At 37.8% G+C, this 26,511-nt stretch overlaps 2 protein-coding genes across 6 annotated transcripts in view; one reads left to right on the forward strand and one right to left on the reverse strand.

Annotated features, from left to right (window-relative positions):
- ABI1 (abl interactor 1) overlaps positions 1-26,511 on the forward strand; it is an 84,072-nt gene that overhangs the window by 44,146 nt on the left and 13,415 nt on the right. For all 5 annotated transcript variants that reach the window (XM_080917939.1, XM_080917941.1, XM_080917940.1 and 2 more), the window contains exons 3-7: positions 13,541-13,717; positions 21,250-21,264; positions 21,957-22,057; positions 22,871-23,011; positions 25,823-25,923. In XM_080917939.1, the coding sequence (XP_080774065.1) occupies positions 13,541-13,717; positions 21,250-21,264; positions 21,957-22,057; positions 22,871-23,011; positions 25,823-25,923 (535 nt within the window). The remainder of the gene's footprint in view (positions 1-13,540; positions 13,718-21,249; positions 21,265-21,956; positions 22,058-22,870; positions 23,012-25,822; positions 25,924-26,511) is intronic.
- Positions 11,435-12,074, reverse strand: LOC308421521 (high mobility group protein B1-like; the record flags this gene model as incomplete). The annotated part of the gene is given in 3 exon segments (XM_080917922.1): positions 11,435-11,874; positions 11,877-11,897; positions 11,900-12,074. Coding segments are annotated over 3 exon segments (636 nt in total).

Genomic DNA, 26,511 nt, shown 5'->3' on the forward strand with positions numbered 1-26,511 from the left:
TGGTTCCAGAATAAACTGTCTCTTATTCTCTTGGGTGCTAGAGCAGTTTTTGTTGATGTGGTATTAAAGACAGAGTCTCCCTGTGTATCCCCAGCATAGAATTCCTTGTGTAGACTGCATTGACTTTGCAGTCACAGAGATCCACCATCCCTTGCTTTAGAATTCACCATGCTCCTTTCAGCTGTGGTTTTTATCCAGATAGTTTTGTTTTCGGTTTGCTTACAAATTGTTTGTGTCTTTGAATTTTATTTATTTATTTATTTATTTGCTTCTGTAACCCAGGCTAGCCTCACATTTATACTCTACCTAAGAATGACTTAGAACTCACAGTCATCTTGCTTTTACACAAGTGTTTATATCACTATACTTAGTCTTTTATATTTGTCATGGAAAATATTGTTTTCCTCCAATAGAATTGGTTTGGGGATATTTTACTCTTTCTTTAAAAATGTTTACTTACACACTATTTTATCCAATTTGTAACACATTCATATTCATTAGAGGCTGACTTTATAAATTAGTGTGGCTCAGAGGGGAAGAACACTTATACAAACAGCAATAGCTGTGTTCAGTTCCAGGTACTCACATAAAAAGCCAGTATGGCCTGTTTGTAACTACACCTCTGAGGACAGGACACAGAAGCTCCTGGGTTGGATGGCCAGCTAGCTAACCTGTAAAAATGGCAGGCTCTAGATTCAGCAGGAATCACTATCTAAGGAGGATGAGGGGAGTAATAGATAAGGATGACTGATGTCCTCTGGCATTTGTACACTGGTGTGTGTACCTGCACACATACTTACACACACAAAATACCACACCACATATATAAATAATAATAAAAAGGAAGTTTTCAACCAGGCATGGTAGCACATGGATGACAAATTCAGGTCCTAGACTGCATAAAGAGATCTGTGCATGTTTGCATGCTTGTGTGTGTGTCTGTGTGTGTGTGTGTGAGAGAGAGAGAGAGAGAGAGAGAGAGAAGGGAGAGAGATGAAGAGTATGAGTCAGTGGACTGCTTTGTTACTGACTAGTAAAGTGACTGGATATCAACAGTATGCTGTCTTATTTAAGTCTAGGTAAGAAAGGAAAAAAGGAAAGTTAGAAATGATTTTTAATGTTTTTCACCATAAAGAAATAATAAATGTTTAAAGAAATAACCATTTAGCTTGATTTAAACTTTCAGTTTACACATGTATCAAAAATTTAGCATGGTTTTGTTTATGTGTAGCCTTTGTGGACCAGTTACAAAAAATAGAACCATGAAATTGTAAAGTGTGACCTCCTAACTTCCATAATGTTAGCTTTTAGTAAGACTAGAGCTCAGCCTACTCTGTTGTGGCTCTTCAGCTTGTCTTTCCTCTGAAGCAAGCTTCTGTGCTTCTTTCCAGTGTGTAAAATGTGGCCACTGAAATGAGTTTTTTGAGTTTTTTTTTTTTTTTTTTTTTTTTTTTTTTTTTTTTTTTTTTTGGTGCAGTGTTTTGATGCTGCTCCAGACAAATTTTTAATGTGGTTCTGGGATTCACTGCCTGACCTCATACTAGTGTTCTGCCACTGAGTTGTCTCCAGTGTTGCTGTAAAAGAACGTTACCATTCTAGTCCTTGTTCTTTGTGTCATGTACCTGCAATCGAAGTACTTAAAATGTTTCTCGATACCTTCAAAAGACTGATGGTGCTAGCTATAATTATGATAAAATATGTTAATCCATCAGCTAAACTACAGACAGAACATGACCGATTCAGTTTCTTCTGAGTACATGTCTCCATACCTGAAGAGCTGTTCATCATTCCCTAGGCCCATAGTTCTCAGTTTTCGTAATGCTATGACCCTTCAATACAGTCTCTCATGTTGTGATGACCCAACCATAACATTATTTTGTTGCTACTTTGTAACTATAATTTATCTACTGTTATGAATCATAGTATAAATATCTGATATTCAATATGTAATCCTCATGGGGGTCATGACCTACAGGTTCAGAATCAGTGCCTTGGATTTTCTGGTTTTGTCATCATATATGTGTTTGTCCCTACATGGAAATTATAATCCTGAAGGAAATGGGCTAGACCTATATTCCTAAACCATTACTGCTTAATACTTCATTTTGGGACAGTATATGTGTCTGATATGGCTTGTATTTTAAAAATTCAACATTGGGCCAGTGGGATGGAGATCAGCAGATAAAGTAAGCTTTTGCCTGATGCCCTGAGTGTTTGATCCCTGGAGTCCACATGTTGGAAGCAGAGAACTACCTTTTTGTTATTGTTTTGTTTTAGGGTTTCACTATCTATAGTACTGGCTCTCTTGGAACTTGCTATGTAGACTAGGCTCTTCTGGAACTCAGAGATTCACCTGCTTCTCTAAAGGCATACACCAACATACCTAGGGAGAACCAACTTCTCAGAGTTGTTCTCTGACTTCCACACATGGGCTGTGTGATGCTGTGTTAATGCACAGGTACAAACACACACACACACACATACACACACACACACACACACACACACACACACACACCATTTTAAAGATTTTGGCGTCTTTTCTAAGATTTATCTGTTTTTGCATTTTTGTTGTTAATATATAAGCATGCCCTTCTTTGTATTTATATCTATGCATTTGGAGTTTTTCCTGTGTAATAGTGTAGAGATACATTCTTAGTTTCTCTTTTATGTGGTGAATTAGTGTTTCATTTGAGTAATACATTTCCCCCACTGTATCATAACTCCTAAGATAGCAAGTTTGCTTTTAAGCTCAAGTTTGTTTCTGAGTTTTGTATTGTTCCATTTACTTAATTTTGTATGGCAACAGTACTGTCTTATTAAGGTTTTTCATGATGAATCTGAAGCGAGCTTTTAAAAAAGATTTATTTTTATGATTTTTATTATGCGTAGGTGTGTGCATCTACATGTATGTCTGTGTGCATGAGTGTAGGTGCCCATGAAAATGAGAGGCTTTGGGACAGGACCTATAGATGGGTATCAACCACCTGATGTGGGTGCAGGGAACTGAGCTTGGGTTCTCTGAAAGAGCAGCAGTGCTCCTAACTGCTGAGCCTACTCTATAGTTCACAAATAAATGATAAAACCATGTCTTTTATTTTCCCCTTTGTGCTTTTTTTATATGTCTTGAACCATGAAAAACTTGAGATTTTTATTCTTATGCATTCAACTTGTAGATTATCTTAGGAAGATTTGTTATGAATTTTACATTGGTATGATGGCAGGTCAATGAAAGATATACTTGTCAGTGTGTAAGTAAAGTGAGATTGTGTTGTATCTAGCTTTGAAGGTCATATGATCTTTAAATTTCTCTTTGAACTCTTGCTGCTTTCAATTTTCCTGCATTATCAATATAAGTAAAGCATAAAGGAAAGAGGTTTAGGTTTATGTCAGGGTATTCTAACAATTTTTATGAGTAGAATATTATTTCTTATTTAAAATTTTATATGTATAGTTGTTTTGCCTACATGTATATCTGTGTGTCATGTTTGTGTTTGGTGCCTATGAAGGCCAGAAGAGGGAGTCAGAGTGTGGATTTTAGGAATCAAACCTGTCTCCAGAGAGCCATTTCTCCAAAGCCCACCATTATCTTTAAAAAATTAATTGTAGCTGTTAGTACTTGCTTACTTTACACTCATTGCATTTTCAACTCGATAGAACCTTAATGCTTATTAAACTTGCTCTAGGACACTGTCCAAAGTTGTTAGTGGCAAAACTAAGGTTTGAACATGATTTCCATTACTTCACAATGTATAATGTAGTATGCTTACATCTTATATCTTAAAAATGCTCTATTTACTTAGTCACTTATTATTTACTTATTTTTGTGAGACAGGCTTTCATCATGTAGATCATGCCCAGCATGAAATGCTTTATCTTAATCTTGGGATGTAGAATCATAGATTAGGTTGGTAAATGAGATTTATATTTGATACATGGTTTGGGGGAAGGTTATTGAAATAGTCTCACTATGTAGCCCTGGGTAGTCTAGAACTGGGTCGACTGGTGGCCTTAAACTCACAGGGGTTCACTTGCCTTTGTCTCCTGTGTCCTGGGATTAAAGTGCAGAACACCACATCTGGGTAGATTACAAAGCAATTCTGTAGATTTTGCTCACTAATCATAATGGACAGGTGTGTACACATGTACGTCTCAGACACTGAATCAAAGGCCTTGAACGTGTTGCCACTACTACTTAACTCCATTTTAGGCCCTATCAGAATGGGCTTAATGTTCTAAAAACTTTATAATATTTATAACAATGAAGTGAGACAGCAAGTATTCAAACCTGGATTTTCTGATTTCATGCTTGCATATGTATACAGCTGTGTATGTGTATGTGTGTGTGTGTGTGTGTGTGTGTGTGTTTTTAAACCAGTAAATCTTATCATTTTGGATTTTTTTTTCTGTTAGAACCAAGTGTGCATTGCTGAACAGAATATGATTTGGATTCTTGTGATTCAGAATCATGATAGTAGATTGGAGTAGAACTTTGAAAAAAGATTTTTTTTTCAAGTAATTTAAAATAATATCTTGAATACTTGTACAATGTATAAGGGGCAGGAGAGTGAGCAAAAGCTAACTTTCAGAAGCAAACTGTGGAAACAGGAAAAGCAGTTGAGCCCTTTTGAACTTTTTTTCCCTTGAAGACTGGAGCTATGTGGGGTGATCTAGTAATAGAGCTAAGAAACTGAGACATTAAGTTTTCAGCTTGTTTTCTTTCTGGGTGGCTACTTTTGGTGGGAGGTAGATAAAATTCATATGCTTATGTTATAAAGAAAGACAGGGCCAGATGGCATGCCCATGGACCAACCAGAAGACTCATGGAGTAGCTGATATGAGCGATATGTTGTAATTTAGGATTGAAGTGTTGGAAATAAAAGGAAGCAGATTTCTGATATTATAAAGGTAAATGTGACAGGATCGAGCTGATGACAAATATGAAGTAAAGAGTATATATAGTTTAACAGAGAAATGAAGTAAACTCATTAAAAAATAGGCTGGAGTAGATTTACTTGTTTGTACCATATTTATTTTGAGGCATCACTAGAGGAACAGGGAAAACGTGTCTGTGATGTGCATAATAGTTTCCATGTAAATGTGGATGAGGTTACTGAGCAGAGCTTACAAAGAACATATCTAGATCAGTACTGTAAGCTGACTTTGCAAAGGAGATGAAAGGAATATGCAGGGGAGGTAGGAGTAAATGAAGGTAAGTTGTCCCTCTCATCTCTGAACAAAGTATCCATGCTTCTGTGTGGAGTTACAGATTCCTGAACTTAATTACATGACAAGTAAAATGTAACTAAAATTAGTGCTTAGCTAAGTGGTACTGGACCTCCTGAAAATGAAGGAGATGAACTAAGGCTGTAACTCAGTGGTAGAGCACTTACCCAGCACTTATGAGGGTAGGGTTTCTATCTCTAGCACCACAAAAAAGTCAGTTTAGAGCCGGGCAGTGGTGGTGCACACCTTTAATTTTGGCTTAGAAGGCAGAGGCAGGCAGATTTCCTGTGTTCAAGATCAACAGAGTGAGTTCTGGGACAGCCAAGACTACATAGAGAACTCTGTCTCAAAAAGAGGGATAAAGGAAAGACAGTTAGAGGCAATTCTAAGAGTATACCCCTACATTTTATAAAAGCAGTAACTGTATTAAATCTCAAAATTACCGAGGGAACATTGTCAAATACTAATTTTATTTGCATTTTTGTGTATATATTATGTATGTTCTCTGTATGCGTGACATGTTTGTGTCCAGAGTCCAGAGTAGGGTGTTAGAATCTCTGGAGCTGGAATTATAGGCAATAGTGAGCTGTTTGATGTAGATAGTAGGAGCCAGACTTGGGCCCGCTATAAGAGCAGCAACTGAGCCATCTCTACGGCTCTCTTCTATTGGGGGGGGTGTGTGCAAAAAACTATTAAACAAAAAACCACAAACAAGGTAGTCCTCTACAGTTTCATAGTATTGATAGAAGACACAGGACTTCTTTGCTCCCAAGACTTGAGACAGCAGAATGTTAGCATTTGTGCCCTCAGTTCCATGGAAATCTAAATTCAGGTTGACTGAGGGCTTAGCAGAAAGCAGTTACTGGCTAAGCCATCTCATTGACCTTCATCTTCAGAGATTTAGGTTAGCTTGTTAAGGAGTGTCATTTCTTTGTTAGGGAACACAGACTGTTAGAATGAGAATTGAGCTCTGCCTTTGCCTTGACTTTTGCCCTGAAGAGTGATGATATCTTTTTATACTGGATGATAAACAAACCTTCCTAGATCTTCAGTGGGATACATTATTTCTAGACATCAGGACTATTTATAGTACAACTGTACTTTAACAAGAAAATATGCAGCAAAGAGTCAGTGTCTGTCTTCACAAGATGGACAAAAGCACACAGATATTAGTAGATACGAGTGTGTCTTATATCTACTTTTGTGGTATACCTTCTTGGCTTCTGGTAAAAGTTCCTTACCATGATTTCACAACTTGGTGGTCACTGATAACCCTGACAGAGGCAGCACAGATCTTTTTTGTTTGACTAAAAGAAGGACATTAAATTGAGGTTATTTCCTGTAGAGTGCTGAGCTCCCTTACCCTGCCCAGGAATTAAGACCCAGATAGCTGACTAATTTAGAGAGCCAGGTGGTCTCTCAGTTCTTTTACTGAGTTGCTACATGGCTTAAGGCATGAATGTGGCTATTGCAGGATACATTGTGCACATATGGCCTTATCTTGAAGAAAGAATTGCTATTCTATCATCTGTAACAGTGTAAACCACTGAGCTGAGCTGATACTAATGGCCCTAGGGCCAAGGTGGTTGTCTTTGATTGCTTTAGCTAGTCAGGGACAAGTTGCAAATTAATTGGATGACTTCCAGTGTAGGAATAATTGCCTCAGAACATAATCTAATTAACTTATTAGTTTTCCTGTGGGATCCCACTACTCCCTTAAGAATGGATCTTTCCTTAAACACTTGAAGGTCTCTTATGACCACCTCTAATTTACAAGTCACAACATTCCTTGTTCTTACTTTATTCTACACAAAAAAATACTCTGGCTACTTACTCCTTTAGAATTGGTGCTTCTTAAACAACACACTGTTGAGAATCCTCATTGCCCCCACACCAACTACTGAAGTCGGGGTGCTCATGATGACAGTTTCTCTAGTATGGCATCCTGATTAGCCGTAGGCTTCTCACTTCAGTTCATGTAATTAGTACCTTTTTTGGAGAGTGTACCTGAAGGTGGGCAGTACAATCTGTTCCGTTTTATCTGTGTCATCCACGTGGCATTCATTTGTCCTTTGGAGTGACTGGATGGTAGATATAGGAATGGGGATAGAACAGATACCTGGAGAACTTATCAGAGCTGTCTGGGAGGGCTTGCACAGGTCCTGCCAAGTCAGTTAAATTTAGAATATTTGCATAGTTTGTGGTAATTGTACCAGAGGATTGTCTTTTGGGAAGAAAGCTGCAGTGTGATCTCAGAGACAGATCATTCTCTCTCTTTTTAGTTTAACCTTCTGAGATGCTTTTCTCTGGTGCCTGCCAGGGTTGTTGACTTCTTTTCATTGTCAGAAATCAGTGTCTTACATTTCAGTATTTAAGATCTATTGTCTGGAATGGTTAGTTGCAAAAGGAAAAAGGTCTTTTAAATTAAATGTAGAGATCTTCTTATGCCTCCTTTGTTGCTCAGTTACTGGTTAAGGGCTTAGGTTTGTTTTTGTTTGTTGAGAGACTGGATGTTATGCAGTCCAGGCTGGTTTTGTTCCTCATATAGCCAAAGAGGGCTTTGAACTTCTTGTGTTCCTGTGTCCACCTCTTTGTTCATGCAAGGCAAGCACTTTGCCAGCCAAGCTATATAATGTGAAACCTCAGTCCTTTCAGTATTTTGACTTTTCTGTTTTGGGGGGTAAGCTTGAGGACAATTTTATTAGAGTTTAAAGGAAAAAAATCCTAGGACAAGCAAGCTGTAAATCTTGGAAGCTGCACAAAAGAGGAGAATGGAGAAGTGAAGTGGGGAAAAGCAAGAAGTTTAAGTTGGTTTAGAGGTCAGCCATGTGACAGGAGGCAACCACACAGCTTAGCAGGACCTTTAGAGGGAAACCCTTGGTGTTAGGAAAAGCAGACTTAGAACAAAGTCAGAGAGAAGAAAAGGAAAAGCTACCATTCATGATAACTCAGAAATACTTGCAGACTTTTGAAGCAAAGTGTCTGAGCTGTGTGAGAGACTGTTGTGTGTGTTGCTCTTTGAGAGAGCTGCTTCAGTGTTTAGCAGTGTTAAGATGCTTGTGGGTGGAAAATGTTAAAGGGTATCAGTACTTCAAGCTAACATCTGTGGTTGGTCAGGTGGGTCTACTGGAAGAGCCAATACCAGTCTCTGTAAGAGTCAATAAGAGCAAAGACCACTAAAACTAGAAGTTCTAGTTCAACGTTCTATAGAGCCATGCAGCTAGCATGTAAAACAACTCTCTCCAGACTGAACAGTTCTGGGGAGAGGTGATAGCTTCTGTGTTAGGAATGAAATCAAGGGGCTGGAGGGATAGCTCAGTGGTTAAGTGCACTGGCTGCTATCCCAGAGGTCCTGAGTTCAGTTCCTAGTGCGGAGATCAACCTGCCTCTGTCTCTAGAGTGCTGGGTGTCCCACTACTATCTGGGGATCTTTTCAACATAGGGATGTTTAGTATTTGTGTCAGGGAGATACTGAATTCAGATTAGAAGCTGCTTAAGTAGAGGTTGCTTTTGCCAGAAGAATTGCTGAGTAATATGTGTGCATACTAGTCTATTGTTGTTAGGAGTCTACCTTAGTGTGACCTATTTGTCCATTGACAAGGTAGCTCTGAATTCTTGATAAAGCCAGGCATGGTGGCTGATGTTTATAATCCCAACAATCAGGAAGCTGTGAAGAAGGGTTGCTATAAGTTTGAGGCCAGTGTAGGCTGTAGTATGATACTCCTCCTTTAAAAGACAGAACAGGAACATTTTTTATTTTTATTAGAATTAGAGCTGACATTAAGAGTTTATTTTAGATTTCTTGACCAAGTTTCTTAGGTACCAGTTATGTTCATCAGCATTTTGATACCTGCCTGTAGCAATAAAAGTTCATACACAGAGGGATTTTGTCAGGGACATTTTTTCTAGTGGAACTTCTTACAGGATGACCTTCTATAAAAACACGCTTGCTGTGCTTTATGAAATCTCTGAAGGACTGAATGTTAACCAGGTAGACTGGGAGGATCTGAGAACCAGCATAGTACTGCTGTTCTTTTCTTTCTTTTTTAAACTAACTTTTATGTGTATGGCTATTTTGCCTGCCTGTATGTCTGTTTACCTTGAGTATGCCTCATGAGGCGTGAAAAGGCCAAAAGATAGTATTTAGTCCCCTGGGACTGGAATTATAGACAGCTGTGAGCTGCCATGTGGGTGCTGGGAATTGAACCCGAGTCCTCTAGAATAGCAGCCAGTGCTCTTAATTGCTGAGCCTTCTCACTGGCCTTCTGCCGCTTTTTTTAAAAAAAAAAATATGTGTATGTTTGTTTTGTCTTCGTGTATATATGTACACCACATGTATGCCTAGTGTCCACTAAAGACCAGAAGAAGGCATCGGATCCCTTAAAACTAGAGTTATAGGTAGTTACATAGTGAGTGCTAGGAATGTAGAACGTAGGCCCTCTGCAAGTGCTGTATATGTTCTTGTCTGCCAAGCTATTGCTCCAGCCCAGTTGTCACTGTTCTTTAACCATCATTGTTTTGCCTCACCCCATCACCTCAAAGACAACTTGGCCAAAGATTTGCTTTGTTCTATCCATAATAGGCACAAAATTTGCTCCTTTTATATTCAGTGTGCACACATCTCTTAAATATTACTTGAAAATATTTAGAACCTTTCCTGTTCACCTTCCACCAGATAAATCTTAATTCTAGCTGTTCACGGGACAGTTCTGTTTAGGCTATCAGTGTAGTGAGTAGTTTCTTCCAACTGGTAAAAAATTGAAGATATCTAGGGAATTATTGAAGCTCGAAGGTACCCATCTTGACACTGTCTCTTAATTTTAATCAATAATAAAATAGAGGCTTATTAGAAGTTCTCATGGGTCCTTTCAGTTCCTGTTAGTCAGATTCTTCCATCCCAGAAACTCTTCTTTGCTAGTGTGTTTCATTCTTACCCCAACTCCAAATGTAAAGGATCAGAGCTTTTTCCTTTGCAAAGTTAATTTAACATTGGTTCATTCTGGGTCAAAGAAAATATCACTGAGCAACTACAAGAACCAGTACACTTCAAAGGGTGTGGTGGCACACACCCCACACCCTCTTTTATTCCCAGCACTTTGAGGCAAAGGCAGGTCTTCAAAGAGTTTAAGGACAACAAAACTATACAGAGACCCCCATCTCAAGGAAAAAGAAAAGAAAAACAAAACAAAACGCCCCCAAGCCCAGCATTCAGTATTTGTTCAGGCAACTGAGTCTGGTTGCATTAAGGTGCTGCAAAGAGGAGATGCATTCATACAAAGCTGGACATGCTACAGGAAGACTCATACTATAGGGAGCTAGATCTTCTAGAATGGGTGATAAACCTTCCTGACCTTTGTTTGTTGGTGTCTACATGAACTTATATCTAATACTGATGATTATACGTGATCAATGATCATGCCAGTTGGTATAAATTTGTCATTGCTTCCTCATTATAAGAAGAAAGTTTTAAACTCTTGGGTAGTTGTATATGAAATGAAGAAAATGAGTTGTGGGCCAGTCAAGTTGGTACATGCCTTTAATCCCAGCATTCATGAGGCAGGTGATTTTTTGTGAATTTTGAGGCCAGCCTGGTCTGCATAGCAAGCTCCAGGCTCAGCAGAACTACATAGTGAGACACTGTTTCAACCAGGACTACATAGTGAGTTTTTTTTTTAATAAAAAAATTGTATTTACTTAGAAGCATTCAGAATCTCAACAAAACAGCCGCAATTTTTTTTTTTTTTTGCAATTACAGAGTGTTATTCAGTTAACAGAACAATTATCTTCTTATAAGCTGCATCAGAGACAACTGAAGATGAAGGGAAAAAAAAAAAAAAAAAACAAAACCCAAAATAAAACCAAAAGAAAAAAAAAACGGAAAAAAAAAAAAAAAAAAAACCAAACTACTGTCCCCATATATAACTAATTTGTGCTGTGCACCAACAAGAACCTGCTTTAAATTCCCATGCCAATTTACAACCCCCAGACTGTACCAGGCAAGGTTAGTGGCTATTGAAAATACCACCAGGACAGGGCTATCTAAAGACACATTCGGTAGTGTGTTAACTATACAAAAAAAGACACTGTACAGTTTAAAAACAAATCTTACACAGCCTTACATTTCAATTTTTTTCTTTAAAAGGAGTGAGTTGTGTACAGGGGGGTTAAATGCTTTATAGACAAGAAAAAAAACTGTGCTAGAACCAACTTATTCATCATCATCATCTTCTTCATCTTCATCTTCCTCTTCTTCCTCCTCTTCCTCATCTTCTTCATCCTCCTCCTTATCTTCTTCTTCCTTCTTTTTCTTGCTCTTTTCAGCCTTGACCACCCCCTTTTTAGCTTCATCAGGGTTTCCTTTAGCTCTGTAGGCAGCAATATCCTTTTGGTACTTCTCCTTCAGCTTGGCGGCCTTCTTCTCATAGTGCTGCTTGTCATCCACGGCAGTGTTGTTCCACATCTCCCCTAGTTTCTTTGCGACATCACCAATGGATAATCCAGGATGCTCACCTTTGATTTTTGGGCGGTACTCAGAACAGAACAAGAAGGCTGAAGGAGGCCTCTTGGGTGCATTGGGGTCCTTGAACTTCTTTTTGGTCTCCCCTTTTGGGGGGATGTAGGTTTTCATTTCTCTTTCATAATGAGCCTGTCCGCCTTTGCCATATCTTCAGATTTCCCTTTTCTTTAGCAGACATGGTCTTGCACCTCTCTGAGCACTTCTTGGAGAACTCTGAGAAGTTGACAGAAGCATCCGGGTGCTTCTTCTTGTGCTCCTCCCGGCAGGTTTGCACAAAGAATGCATATGAGGACATCTTGCCTCTCAGCTTCTTAGGATCTCCTTTGCCCATGTTTAGTTGATTTTCCTCCAAGAGGCACAGAGTCGCCCAGTGCCTGTCCGGCTCTCGCTCACCCCGGCGCAGTCTCTATGGAGCTCAATGGACTGCAATGGCTGTACATAGTGAGTTTTAGGTTACCTTGGGCTATAGATGGCATCCTGTCTCAAAAACAAAACATTGTTTATCTGAGCATGTCCCAAACTAGCAGGTTTAGAGAAGAAACTCGAGGAAGCAATGTTTCCATGTAATAGGCCCATGCAATCATGGCAACAAGAAAGAAGACATGTAAGGACAGATGTAAATTGTCTTGGAACACTCTTAGCAAAGTATAGTAAAAGGGAGCCTTGCCCTACCTCTTTGACGCCTTCAAGAAACACATGCTTGTGGGCCAGAAAGAAAAAATGAGGACAACACTTTCTTTAAAGAAAGATCTAATTGAAAGAGACACTGTTTCAAATGAAAAGCAAAACAAAGATTAAAAAAAGAGAGTACTCATGCTTTAGTTAGGAACCAAACCCAGGGTCCTGCTGTATGCTGGCTACCACTGAGCCCTTCCTAGGCTGCTATCCACTTTGTGAATTTTGATAAATAAATGAAAGTTTTAACTGTATTATTATTGCTGAGCTGTAACTTAGAGCCTTGTGCATTCATGCTAGCAAGTGTGTTATATCCTCAGTCTTTCCTCTTCTTCATTTTATTTTCTTATTTATATTTATTTGGGGTTGGGCCTACATGTTTGTCTGTGTGAGGGAGTCAGATCCACTGGAACTTGAGTTACAGACAGTTGTGAGCTGTTATGTGGATGTTGGGAACTGAACCTGGGTCCTCTGGAAGAGCAACCAGTGCTCTTAGCCACTGAACCATCTCTCTAGCCCCAAATGCCATATTCTAAGAACAGTTTCATAGGCACTTACTGGGCAAGCTGAACAGACAGATATGTAAGAGGATTGATGATGACTATGGCCTTTGCACTTACAGTTTTCCTGTAATTGTGTCTGCCAAGTGCAATTCTTTCTGCCTTCAGTCATTTCTATCTTTGCCTCTTACACTCTTTTAAAGCCTGTCAGTTTGTAAAGACTTTAAGTGAAATGTTTTTAGTCTACTTGAACTGTACACATTTATAGTAATTCAAATAATCCGAGTTTGTCAGCACAGCACTCTCCACCGCACTGTGATCACTGATGGGGTTGTTGTTGTTGTTGTTGTTGGTATCTTTCAATAAAATAAAAGTGACGGAGCAGGCCTCCTCTCCTTCCACGCATTCCAGGTTTCTAGGAAACAGTTTTTCCCTCTAACAGTTGCTTTAGAAAAATCTATTAAGTTTTAACTGATTTGAGCCTTAAGGAAATTTACCTAGTACATACTCATTGGAAAATAAGTATGAGATACAGTCCCATGGTCCAGTGCATATGGACAGCATATACATTTTTTACTATACCAAATAATATTTTCTTGCTCTATTTAAATTTAAAATATAGACTGTGGATATTCATAAAGAAAAAGTGGCTCGAAGAGAGATTGGTATTTTGACAACAAATAAGAATACATCAAGAACTCACAAAATAATCGCACCTGCTAATATGGAGCGTCCTGTCAGGTATATTCGGAAACCTATCGACTACACAGTTCTGGATGATGTGGGCCATGGAGTTAAGGTAAGCCTTTTGCATTACATAATGTGAATTATATTGAATTTTCAACAGATATTTTGGATCAAAATTATGGTAGGAATTTCTTACTTGATAGACTACCTTTAGCTAGCAACTAGTGTAATTTATAGAATATTTATGTATTTAAAGATACAAGTGTATGAGTGTTTGCCAGTGTGCGTGTGCATGTGTGTGTGTATTACTAAATGCATGTCTGGTGCCTCTAGAGTCTGAAGAAGGTGTTGTATCCTCTAGATCCTCTGGAAATGAGTTATGGGTAGTTGGTAGCCATTTTGTGGATGCTGGGATGTGAAGCTGTGACCTCTGCAAGAGCAACAAGTGCTCTTATCTGCTGAGCCATCTCTCCAGCCCTCTAGAATATTTATTTAATGAACTACATGTTTGACTAAACTTGGAGCAGAATTTTATCCATTATCTGAATGGAATAGGCATTATTCAGAAAAACCTAAAAACCTGAAAAGACTGGCCTATCAAGATGGCTTAGCAGGTAAAAGGCACTTGCTACCAGTCCTTTAACCTGCATTCTATTCTTAGAACCTACATGGTGGAAGGAGAAAATAAGACTCCTGAAAGTTTTCCCTTGGTCCCCTTGTCAACACATAATGCCGTGTTGCTTGTACCATAAATAACAACAACAACAACAAATGCCCAAACAAAAACATAACTTGAAAAAGCCATTTACTAAGTAAGCCATTTAAATTATAAACTATGATTGGTCTAGAAAATAAATTGTATATAATTTGGCCTTTTATTTCTAAATATTTGTGTACCTATGTATTATGGGGATGAAATTCAGCTATTTACATTTTTCTTTAAAATAGAAAAAAATTGTATAAAATTCTGTTCTGCATATATCTGCCATAACCTCTAGATTTGTAGAATATCTGTTGCCTATACTCAAGCTTGGCAGAATTATATGATCTTGAAATTTGAAAAAAAAAATTTTTTTTTTTTGATTTACATGTCCTTGCAAACATCTGGAACAGCCTAAGTTCTTTAGCCACCTCTGCACATGATAAGCTTATGCTTTGGAATGTGGTAGTAATCTTTTTCCCAGAAGACTGTTGGATTTTGTTTATATTCCTCAGAATATTTCATGTCTTTTAGATTTTAAAAATTATTTTTAATTTTATGTGTGAATACTTTGCCTGCCCGCATGTCTGTGTATCACTTGAATGCCTGGTGCCTGTGGAAGCCAGAAATGGTGTCTGATCCCTGGAGTTGGAGTTGCAGGCAGTTGTCAGCTGCCGTGTAGGTGGTGGGAATTAAATCTGCATGCTCTGGGAAAGTAGACCCTCATCCTGTTTATAAAAATGAAGTCAGCCAGAGCCTGGAAACATTGTAGCTGGTGGATAGGACTGGTGCTATTGCTAGAGGTGTTGATTATAAATATTCTGGGATGTCTCCTCAAGAGAGGAACATTAGCTTTTACTGTACTCTTCTATAATTTCTGCAATGTTTTATTCACTTTCATGCTTGGCACTTATATGTGAAGTTGAAACACTTGGCAAATATAGCAGAGACTACTTGATTCTTGTATTTTACTAATGGTATGCCTAGCGTTGTTTGGGAGCCTAAATTCAATTTTATTTTAAAAAATTTAGAATAGTAATATGTAAGGCTGTGTTATTGCCTGTTTTGAGATTTAAAAAATATCCACAATATGTAGAGATATATATTTAGTTTGTTATTTGGGAAAATTCATGAACTTTACTCCCCTCTGCTGCATCTTAATTTTCTTCCCACCAAAATAATGTTAACAATTCAATAAAGAAAAATTTTTGAGCCAGATGTCAGGGAAAATTGTAACACTATAGAGTCTGAAGCAAAATTAGAAGTTTGAGGCCAGCTTGGACTATATAGTGAAGCTCTGTCTTAACACAGCTTTCTCACAACACTTAACCATTATATCAAAAACAAATATCCTGAATTATTTTTTCCCTTCATTCATGGTTGTGTGCTTTAAGACACCATGTTTGTGAGGATATGAGATTTGATCTATTTTATGTACCCCTGCATAGTGCTAGGATTAAAGGTTTGGGTCCAAATTCTAAAAGGAAGTTTGATAAAAACTTCTTATCTGTTTATTATTTCAGTAGGAAGCATAAACACAACCTACTAGATGTTGAAAGTATATGGATGAGAACTTGGGTAGTTTTCTTTCTAATTGCTAAAACAAGCCAACATTTAAAAAACCACCCCTTTTAAAAAGAGTGATTATGGTAAGGTACATATCACCCCCAATTTTTACTGCCACTTTTAAGTGTATACTTCTGATATACACTTAATTATATTCACATTGCTTTGGTTACTGTTTTTAAGTGTTTTGATCAAGATGTAAGAGTGGGTAGCCAGTGAGAATGGTGTATTTTAGAAACTGGTATGTGTTGGTAGAGTGCTTGTGTAGTATGACCATGACCCTGGATTTTATCCCAAGTACCACGTTGGTGGTACACTTAGCAGTCCTTGCACTTAAACGGTAAGGCAGGGAAGCTCAAGACCATCCTGGTCACATAGAGAATTTGAGGCTAGTCTGACATTCAGGAAGCCAGTATGAAGCTGATGTGTGTAAAATGTATTGGTATGTATATAAAATATATACATATACAATTACTTTGTCCCTGGTCTTTTTACTGGTTGGTTTTTTGGGGGGCTGGGGGAAGTTTATGACTTCTGTAAGAACTTCATTCTCTTATGTTATTTTTTTCCTACAGGATTATAGAGATGTGTGAAATTAAAAAATAATACCAGAGCTGGGTGTGGCAGGTGTATCTCCAAATCCAAGGCTAGCCTGTTCTAGTGAGTGAGTTTTGGGCTAGCCAGGTTATACACAAAGACCCTATCTCAAAAGAAATAGTACTAGTTCCAGGAGGCAGAAAGAACAGGACTACTACAGCTTAAAGGGCAGCCTGTTCTGCACAGTGTACTCCAGGTCAACTGGGCTGGACACTGAGACTCAACAAACCAGACACTCACCCAATCAGCCCTCCTGCTCTTTAAAAAACCATAGAAATCTGCGCATTTATTAATGATAAATTATGCACTGGCTGAAATTATAAGGCAGGAAATTAAATTTATTTTAAAATGTGCGTTTTTACCCTAGGCAAGCCCTACTAGTGCTTGTAATTATTATTATTGGTTTTGGTTTACATTTATTTGTATTTAGAAATTTAATTTCTTTTTTAATTAAAATTTTTCTTGTAATGTATTTTGATTAATTTTTCCCCCTAATCTTAACTCTTCCTAGATGAAGTTTTATTTCTTAACAGCTTGTTAAATTTGTGCTGTATTAAAGATCATGACACCTTATGTTTCCTCATGGTGTTTTTTTGTCATTTAACTTTACTGTTTAGATATTTTTATAATTATACAGAATTTTAAATACCATATTAAAATAGATTAATATTCACCTTGAGCTAACACATTTTATATCCAAGATTTTCATACTCCTAAGATTAATATTCTATCTTACAGATTTTAGTATTTTGGTGTTCATATATGATATGCTTGGCCTTTCTTTAATTAGATTATGCACATTTAAATAGCATTTAAATGAATCTCATATATTTCATGCAGAATCGTATGTGGTATCTATATTTTAATGGGATTTTAAAAATAGCATAAAGTAAGCCTGGTTAGATTTTGGGGAACAGAATAAAATACTGATAGGAGAAACCCACCATGCAGAACCTACCAGAATATACACATGAAGAACAACAAAAGATGATTTTTATGGACAGCCACAATGTTTCACAGTGAACACAGGGAAGGAAGGCTTGAATACTTAGTGGAGAAATTCAGAGTTGTTTTTGGTAATAGTAACAATGAACAGATATCTAAATTAGTTTAGAGGATTAATTAGATTAGAGGATTGTCCGTTGTATATATTTAGTGTTTGTGTGGAGGTCATGTGAAAGATCAAGGAAGCAAGGCATTTAATTGGCTAGACATAGTTGGTGTTTTCTAAGGTAAAGCCTCTAAGGTTGATTATTAATATCTGGTCATTTATGGAGCTGAATTTTCATTTATTTTGTAGGAACTCAAAACACCAGGGATGTTTTAGCTTTAATAGTCTCCCAGTAATTGTCCTTAATTTTTTCAGATGTGTTTTTCTTTGTAACTGAGTATTTTGCCTGTGTATGTGTAAATGTACCATGTGTGCAGACCATGTGGATATGCAAAATGTATGTACCATGTTTGTGTGCCACTTGTGTGAGGTACCTTATGTATACTATATTCGTGTGTGTACTGTGTGTACGGCATGTGTGTGTAGCGAGTTTATGTGTACCATGTATGTATACTAGATGCATTTGGTCCATGTGGAAATCAGAGAGGATAGAGATACAGTCTTCTTCTGTTTGATGGTTGTAACATTTTGTATGTGGGTAATGGGACCCGAACTCTGGGACCTCTGTAAGGGCAACAAGCGCTCTTAACTATGGGACTGTTTCTTTAGCCCACCTCTTCTGATTATTACTATTATTATTTATTATTATTATTAAGATTTATTTATATGAATAAATTGTAGCACAATTACATGAATATTAGATATGAGTGAGAGTTAGTTACTTCAATTGGTCTCATTGACTTCTGAGGCTTGCTGCTAGAAAAATTGAGTGGGTTCAAAGAAAATTCTGATGCTTTTAATTCCATATTCCAGGTAAATGGTGAAATTTCTCATTCATAAGTATAAATGTTTAGAGGAAGAGAGATCTTAAGAAAATAGTAATTCTTATTTTGTTTATGTTTGGCAACATCTAAATAGACATTTCATATACGTATTGTCAGTTGCTAGCGATTATATTTTGAGCTTTAAGAGGCAGAGATTATTTTTACAACATTTCTTATTTGGAACACAGTCACATATACAAACTGTTTAGTAGAGGAAGCTGAGCTTTTATAAAGATTGAAAGTTAGGAAGTTGTATAGTTGCACAGGGTTAAAGTTTAGTTTAGTTTTATTGTTCTTTAATTTGAGAACAGCTTACATACATATGCTGAGGTCTTTGTTCTTTCAGTTGAAGGAATGAAGATGTGAGAGTGTGCTTAGAACACTTTTTTGCACAATTAAAAATATTATTATGAGGATATTGTATGCATATGTATATGGTACATATGTAGTCATCATATACCTAAATCACACAATACATTAGTATGTCTTAACAAGGATGTAATATTAGGTAAATGTAGTACTTTACATCTAGATGTGGAGCGTGTTGATTAGGTAGGGTTCCAGACAGTTCCCAGGTGACAGTGAGAAACACCATTTTAAACAAATAGAAACACCAAAGGTGAAGCACAGTCTTGTACATAAGATGATATCTGAATTCTTCCATAAGGTTTTATTTCATGTTGCTTTTAGGGTCATCTGAAAAATGTAGATAAGGTGTGAGAACAGCAAATGTCATTGATAGAAATTGAAATCTCCAATCTTTATAGACAAACTATAGAAATGGAAATTTTTTTCTTAATAGCCTGTTGTAAGAGATTGGCACTATAGGTCATTGTTTTAGGTGTGTTTGGTGGTCATCTCTCACAGAAGTAGCCTTTAAGATCAAAGTAGGTTTTATTTAGAGTTTTCACTGAACTGTTCAATAAAAACATAGCAACATATACCTTCCTAGTAGTGTAGGCTTGCTGAAGACATCAGATATGAGAGTTTCCTGGCTCTTTATTCATGCTGTAGTTAGAATTTGACCAACCTATGAGTGGATGATTTCTTTCCTATATTTTTGCTTTTTAAAGGCTATTTTTATTCTTTGTCAGTTTTATACACACACACACATATTACCTTATTCATAACACAACACCCATAATTTTGTTTTTGAGATAGGGTTGTATGGGCCCAAAACTGGACTTGAACTTTTTTGCTATTGGTGTATAGCAAATCATTTGCCACCTCCCAAATTCTTGGATTTCAGGGGTATACTGCCATACTTGGGTTATGGGACTCTGAGAATGAAGCCCTATGTTGGTGCACATTGTACAGAGTTCTGCAAACTGAGCTACATTCCCAGGGCTTCGGGGTTTTTGGGGTTTTTCTTTTTCCTTTTTTTTTTTTTTTTTTTTTTTTTTTGGTTTGTTTGTTTTTTAAAGACACACACACACACACACACACACACACACACACTGTTGCTCTCCTCAGACACACCAGACAAAGGCACCAGATGTCATTACAGATGGCTATGAGCCACCATGTGGGTGCTGGAATTTGAACTCAGGACCTCTAGAAGAGCAGTCAGTGATCTTAACCACTGAGCCATCTCTCCAACCCCACAGATTTTGTTTTTAAACATTGAAATGCAAGGCTGAATCCTTTCCTGAACTTGAAAGCAATGTGTGAATTTTTATTTTTATTTTTATTTTCTTGAGACAAGAGTCTTACTATGTAGCTCTGGCTGGCTTGGAACTCAGTAAGTATGTCAACTAGGCTGGCCTTAAATGCAGAGATCTGCCTGTCTCTGGCTCCTAAGAGCTGGAATTAAATATACTGCCCTCCCCTACACCTCAAGCCTTCTTCAAGAGCGGCACATGTTTTTAATCGCTGAGCCATCTTTCCAGCTCAGTTTGTGATGTTTAGCTATATGCTTATTATTTATCAGCTTTATTCTCTTTGGTATACAGGATTTAATTTAAGAGACTTCCACATATTAAATTACTTTTCAGCTAGTTACACTTAGCCTTAAAATGGGATTTCAAATTTTAGAATTTAAGGCTTATATATTTAAAGTATTATACTACTTGTGAAGTAATGAATATCTCAGACTTGGGCATTCATTATTTAACAGAGTCTTAGATCTTATGTACTGCTATATTAAAAATAGCTTTACACATTCTGTATTGTTTATTTTTAATTATTTGTATATGTGTATGTGTGCAGGGATGTACATGTGAGTGCAGTGTCTGTAGAGGCCAGAAAGGAGCATTTGATGTCTTGTAACTGAAGTTACAGGTGGTCATGAGATGCCTGACATGGGTGCTGGATGCTGTCATCTGAAAAAGCCATTATATACTTTGGAGGCATTTTCCCAACTTTGCATCTTTTCCAATTTAGTTTGATTAGATTCATGGGTTAAATGCTGACCTAAGAAATTTTGAGATTGGCTTAATTAATTGGTAACTTCCTTATGAATTAACTTCTTTTTAGAAGTCCATGTTAGTTAGACATGGTGACAAGAGCCAGCAGACCTGGCTACCTGGGAAGCCGAGGCAAGAGAATCAGCCATAAACTCCAGGCCTTGTCTGGGTCACAAAGTCAGCTCAAGCCCAATCTGGGAAACCTAGTGGCTAGTTGTAGCTCATTGGTAGAATGCTTGACCAGCATGTGCAGCCCTGAGTTCAGTTCCTAGTACTGAGGAAAAAAATAAGTGTAACCTACAAACATTTATTTCCCTAGTTCCTCTAGATAACTTTTAAAATGTATTTCAAATATAAATGTCAATCTGTCCTGTCAGATACAACTTACCTAGAATTAATTTCTACTTTTCCCCCCTCTTTTTTGTTTTTGCCAACAAAAAGTGGCTAAAAGCCAAGGTAAGAGACATTACTTATTTGATCCACAGTACTTTCTTTGTTGACAGAGGCTTCAGAGCCACTAAAACTTGAAAACTCTTGTGTCTGTCTGCTTTTCCCTGTAGGATTTATGTAGATTAAATACGCTCAAGCTTAGATCACATCAGCAGTGTTTAGCTTGGCTGTGTTAATATATCCTAGATATATTGATGTTTGCACTTTAGGAATATTAATCGTTCTAACAGGTACTGCTTTTGCTCATATGTTTTACAGTTGCTTTGCTTCCATTGACTTACAGTTAGGTTTCCCAGACGTCACATGTGATTTTGTTGCTCAATTATTAGGATAAAGATTATACTTATAATGAGTATTTTCAGCAGATTGACAGATTTGTGGTTTGATTTTATGCACACACAATGCATAAATAACTTTTCCCAAACAATTAAATTCTGATTCTTGAATAAGTTTGATATTAATAAACATGTCTAACAACAACAAGAAAATCTAGTAGTCTCACTTGTATTTTGTATATATTAGTATGATGGAAAAAACTTAGCACAGGTGTCCTTTGAACGTTTAAAATGTAATACCAAACTATTAGAACTGTCTGGGAATCCTTACTTCACATTCTGATATTAAGAAAAAGACATCACATTAAAATGTCAAGAGAACAAGTTGATACGGAAATAAAATTTTTCTCTCCACATTTTTAGCACGGAAATAACCAGCCTGCAAGAACTGGCACATTGTCGAGAACAAATCCTCCCACGCAGAAACCACCAAGCCCTCCTGTGTCAGGCCGAGGAACTTTGGGGTACAGATTCAATTGCATTTTACAAAGAATTTCTGAGATTTGAATGCATGTTTCCTGGTTTTTTCAATTAATCTCTTGTGGAACTACCCTCTAAATTTGTGTGTGTGTGTGTGTGTGTGTGTGTGTGTGTGTGTGTTTTCCCATTTGCATGCACAATATCCCTCTCTCCTGGTAAATGGGGTCTCTAGGCTTCTTTACCCACTGAGTTGTCCTGTCAGTCTTTACTTTTTTTAAAATCATTTTTTATTGGATATTCTCTGTATTTACATTTCAAATGTATCCCCTTTCCCGATGCCTCAGTGCCTTGGCATTCCCCTACACTGGGAAAACAAGCCTTCACTGGACCAAAAACCTCTCTTCCCAGAGGACAGACAATGCTATCCTCTGCTACATTCATATGCAACTGGAGCCATGGGTCCTTCCATGTGTGCTCTTTGGTTGGTGTTTTAGTCTCTAGGAGCTCTGGAGGGTTTGGTTGGTTGATAGTGTTGTTTTTCCCATGGGGTTGCAGACTCTTTCAGCTCCTTCAGTTCCTTTTCTAGCTCCTCCATTGGGGTCTCTGTGCAGGCATCCTCCTCTGTATCAGGATGGCTCTGGCAGAGCCTCTAAGGCAGCATCCGTATCAGGTTCCTGCCAGTAAGCACTTCTTGGCATTAGCAATAGTGACTAATAGTCCTGCTGGTCTTTACTTTTTTAAAATTAAAATTGGAAAAAAAAGTTATTTTAGTTCATTCAGATAGAGATTTTTGGAAATGGGAGAGGGTACTGCTTTCTCTCTTATTCATTATCCCTTCTTCTATTCTTCGTTGTTAGACGGAATACCCCTTACAAAACCCTAGAGCCTGTTAAGCCTCCCACAGTTCCTAATGACTACATGACTAGTCCTGCGAGACTCGGAAGCCAGCATAGTCCAGGCAGGACGGCTTCTTTAAACCAGAGACCAAGGACGCATAGGTAAGCCTTCCACCTGAACATCTGAGCTCTGAAAGTGTGGGTCGCTGACTGCTGAGCGAAGATTTCTAAAGATGCAGAGTACAGGTCAGGTGTTACTGTAATGCTGATGGTGAGTGTAGGAGGCTCGGCATCATTCATATTATATTTCTGATCCCATCAGATTTCACTTTTTCCTTTGAGGTTTTTTTTTTTTCATTTGTGTATAATATGTGCAGATTATATTCTTTTGAAGATGTAAGTCCATGTTGGGATTACCAACTAAAGACTGCTTTTTAGGGGTAAGATGTAAATGTTGGCTTAGTGCTTGCCTTAACATATAGGGAGCTGCTCTGGGTTTGATTCCCCAGCACCATTCTGCAGTTACAGCACTTGGTAAATGGAGACAGGAGGATCTGAAGTTCAGGGTTATTCTTGGCTACTTAGTGAATATGAGGCCAGCCTGGGATATATGAGACCTTGTCTCAGAACAAAACCCAAATCAAAACCAAACCAGAAACCCAAATAAAGCTTAAAATTGTTTTGCTCTCCTAAATTTGCATATAAGGTCTTCAGACATTTTGGAACAAAGTATTTTTGAAGTAATCCACTTCTATCACCGTCCCTACCCTCCTGACCCAACACAAGAACACTTTTAAACATTTCTTTATATGTTGTAAGGTAGCTCAGTGGTAGGATATATTCTTAGTATGAATAAGACTTCTGGGTTCATTTGCAGGAACTCCTGCATAGGGAAAATACTCTTAAATGCTCTTGGATAAAGGGTTAAGTGCTGTAGAGTTACATAGCATATTTGATTCTAAGAAGTCAGAGGAAGAACACTGCTTATTTCTGAAGAAGATTTTGAACTGAGTTGATAAGTGAGGTTGTGTTAACAATCCTTGAGAAAGCAGCTGCCCAGTGCTGAAGGACCCAGCTTTGGTTTTGCTGAGTTACAGGGTCAAGTATGTTTTTCTCATAGTGGAGGTAGCAATAGTTTAATCTTATTCAACTACTAGTCATTTAAAATGACTGTGTTTGAAACTAGCCTGGGCAATATAGCAAGGGGCAAGTATGGTAGACAGCAGTTACTCCCAGGTTTGGCTTGGAGCGAGTTGAATAGCTTCTCAGTAGCAGTGAAACTTACCTACCTTTAAACTGTTTTCTGTTGTTTTGCTCATTGTCTTGGTTACTGTTCTATTTTTGTGAAGAGACACCTGATCAAGGCAACTTTTATAAAGAAAAAATTTAATTGGTGCATGCTTAAAGTTTCAGGGGTTGAGTCCATTATCATCAGGGCAGGAAGCCTGGTGGCATGCAGGCTGACATGGTACTGGAGAAGTAGATGAGAGTTCTACAGCCAGATCCACAGGCAGCAGGAAGAGGCTGCCTTAAAGTCTACTCTCAGGGACACACTCACTCTAAGGCAACACCTACTAATCCTACTTCCTTGATGACCAAACATTCAAATATACGAACGAGTCTGTGGGTGTCATTCTTATTCAAACCATCACACCCATTTTCTAGAAAACTCCTTATTACCTATCTTCAATTTGTTTTTGTATATTTTATATTTGTTTGTTGGTTTGCTTTTGAGGTAAGGTCTCACTGTGTAGCCCTGGCTGGTCTTGAACTTGGCTTTATAGACCGTGTTTCAAATACATAGGGACCCACCTGCCTTTGCTTTCCCAGTGCTGGGTATGAAGGTGTGCAGCCCTGTGCCCAGATTATTTCTGTTTTGGAAACAGGGCTTTGCTATATAGGCTAGACTGACCTAGAAGTTGTCATACTTCTTCATCAGCCTTACAAATGCAGGGATTACAGCTGTGTGCCACCATGCCCCTTTTAATTTTCTTTCAGATAGGGAGAAAATTTTTTTCCTTCCTGGGTTTGATGGTTTGCAGACAAGGATCACTCCCCATACCCCATTGTTTTGTACTTTTGTTTTTGTATTACCTGTTGCTCTCTGCCAACTAACTCTTGAGTCTGTTTTCTCATGTTCTACTATAGTTTGGTGAGGGTATGGTTCACTGTTCCTTTCTGAGGAAGTCAGAGGTTGTTTTAGTTAGGGTTTTACTGCTGTGAACAGACACCGTGACCAAGGCAACTCTTATAAGGACAACATTTAATTGGGGCTGACTTGCAGGTTCAGAGGTTCAGTCTATTATCATCAAGGCAGGAACGTGGCAGCATCCAGGCAAGCATGGCACAGGAGGAGCTGAGAGTTTTACATCTTCATCTGAAGGCTTCTAGCAGAATACTGGTTTCCAGGCAGTTAGGATGGGAGTCTTAAAGCCCATACCCACAGTGACACATCCTCTAATAGTGCTACTCCCTCGGCCGAGCAATACAAACCATCACAGAGAGGAAACAAGAGACTCATTATGTACACCAGGTGGTTTCAGATTCAAGAACCTCTAGACTTAGCCAGTGCTGAAAGTGCAGTGTGCCACCCCAACAGGCTTTTAATCACCAAAGGCTTGAAATAGACATTTGCAACTCACTGTATTGTGAGATTTCATTGCTCAAGACTTTTCTTAAAGACTATAATTACCATTTTAAGACAAGGTCTCATGTAACCCTGGCTGGCCTTGAACACACAAAGATCCATTTGTATTTGCCTTCAGAGTGCTGGGAATAAAGGTCAGGTAGGGTTTGAGTACTCTGCTAGTTACTTGTTTTAGAGTTCTAGAAGAACAGTGTAACACAGAACTATCTTAAGTAACAATAAAGATTTATAACCAAGTCAATGAGTGTTTATTAGCCCTACTTTATGATTGAAGTTATAAAAGTTAGTTTGTAAAAATAATTTTTCAATGCTTCTCTTCTTTGTAGTGGAAGTAGTGGAGGAAGCGGAAGCCGAGAGAACAGTGGGAGCAGCAGCATTGGTATTCCCATTGCTGTGCCCACGCCCTCACCACCCACTGGGGGCCCAGGTACGGTACTTAGTACTCTCAACATCACTGTGATGTTTGTTAACTTTATTGTGGAGGCTAAAACAGTCTATGCATGTTGAATGAAGTGAGTTATGAGATTGTGGCTATTACTGTATTAAAGGCAAATATAACAAATGTGATATTTTTAGATCAGTTTTCACAAAATTATTGATGCTTTACAAGCTGTATGTATAGTACAGAGAAATAACTTTGTTAAGTCAATTTTGGCCGTTTTGTTTTAGTAAATCTTGTCTTTATAATACTTTATGATGTTTATTATTTCAAATGCAAACCTTATTGTATGATATTTCTTTCATACAGAAAGTCAGTATTGCTAAACTAAGGTATTTGTGGCTTCCTATTTATATATGAAATTCAGCACCTATTTTAGGACTGTAAGATGACATTTAAAAATAGAAAAATTTATTTTACCTTTTTGGAAAGTATGTAAATTTAAGGTATTCTTGGAGAACATTCAGTTAACTCTTTGGAATTTAGCAGTGGAATGTAGACTTTTTTGAGATAGGTAATTTCTATGTAACCCAAGCTGTCCATAAATGAAATGTGTATACTAAAAAACAAACATTT

Source organism: Micromys minutus (genome assembly GCF_963924665.1).
Source record: "Micromys minutus genome assembly, chromosome: 6".
In the NCBI taxonomy this organism is placed as follows: domain Eukaryota; kingdom Metazoa; phylum Chordata; class Mammalia; order Rodentia; family Muridae; genus Micromys; species Micromys minutus.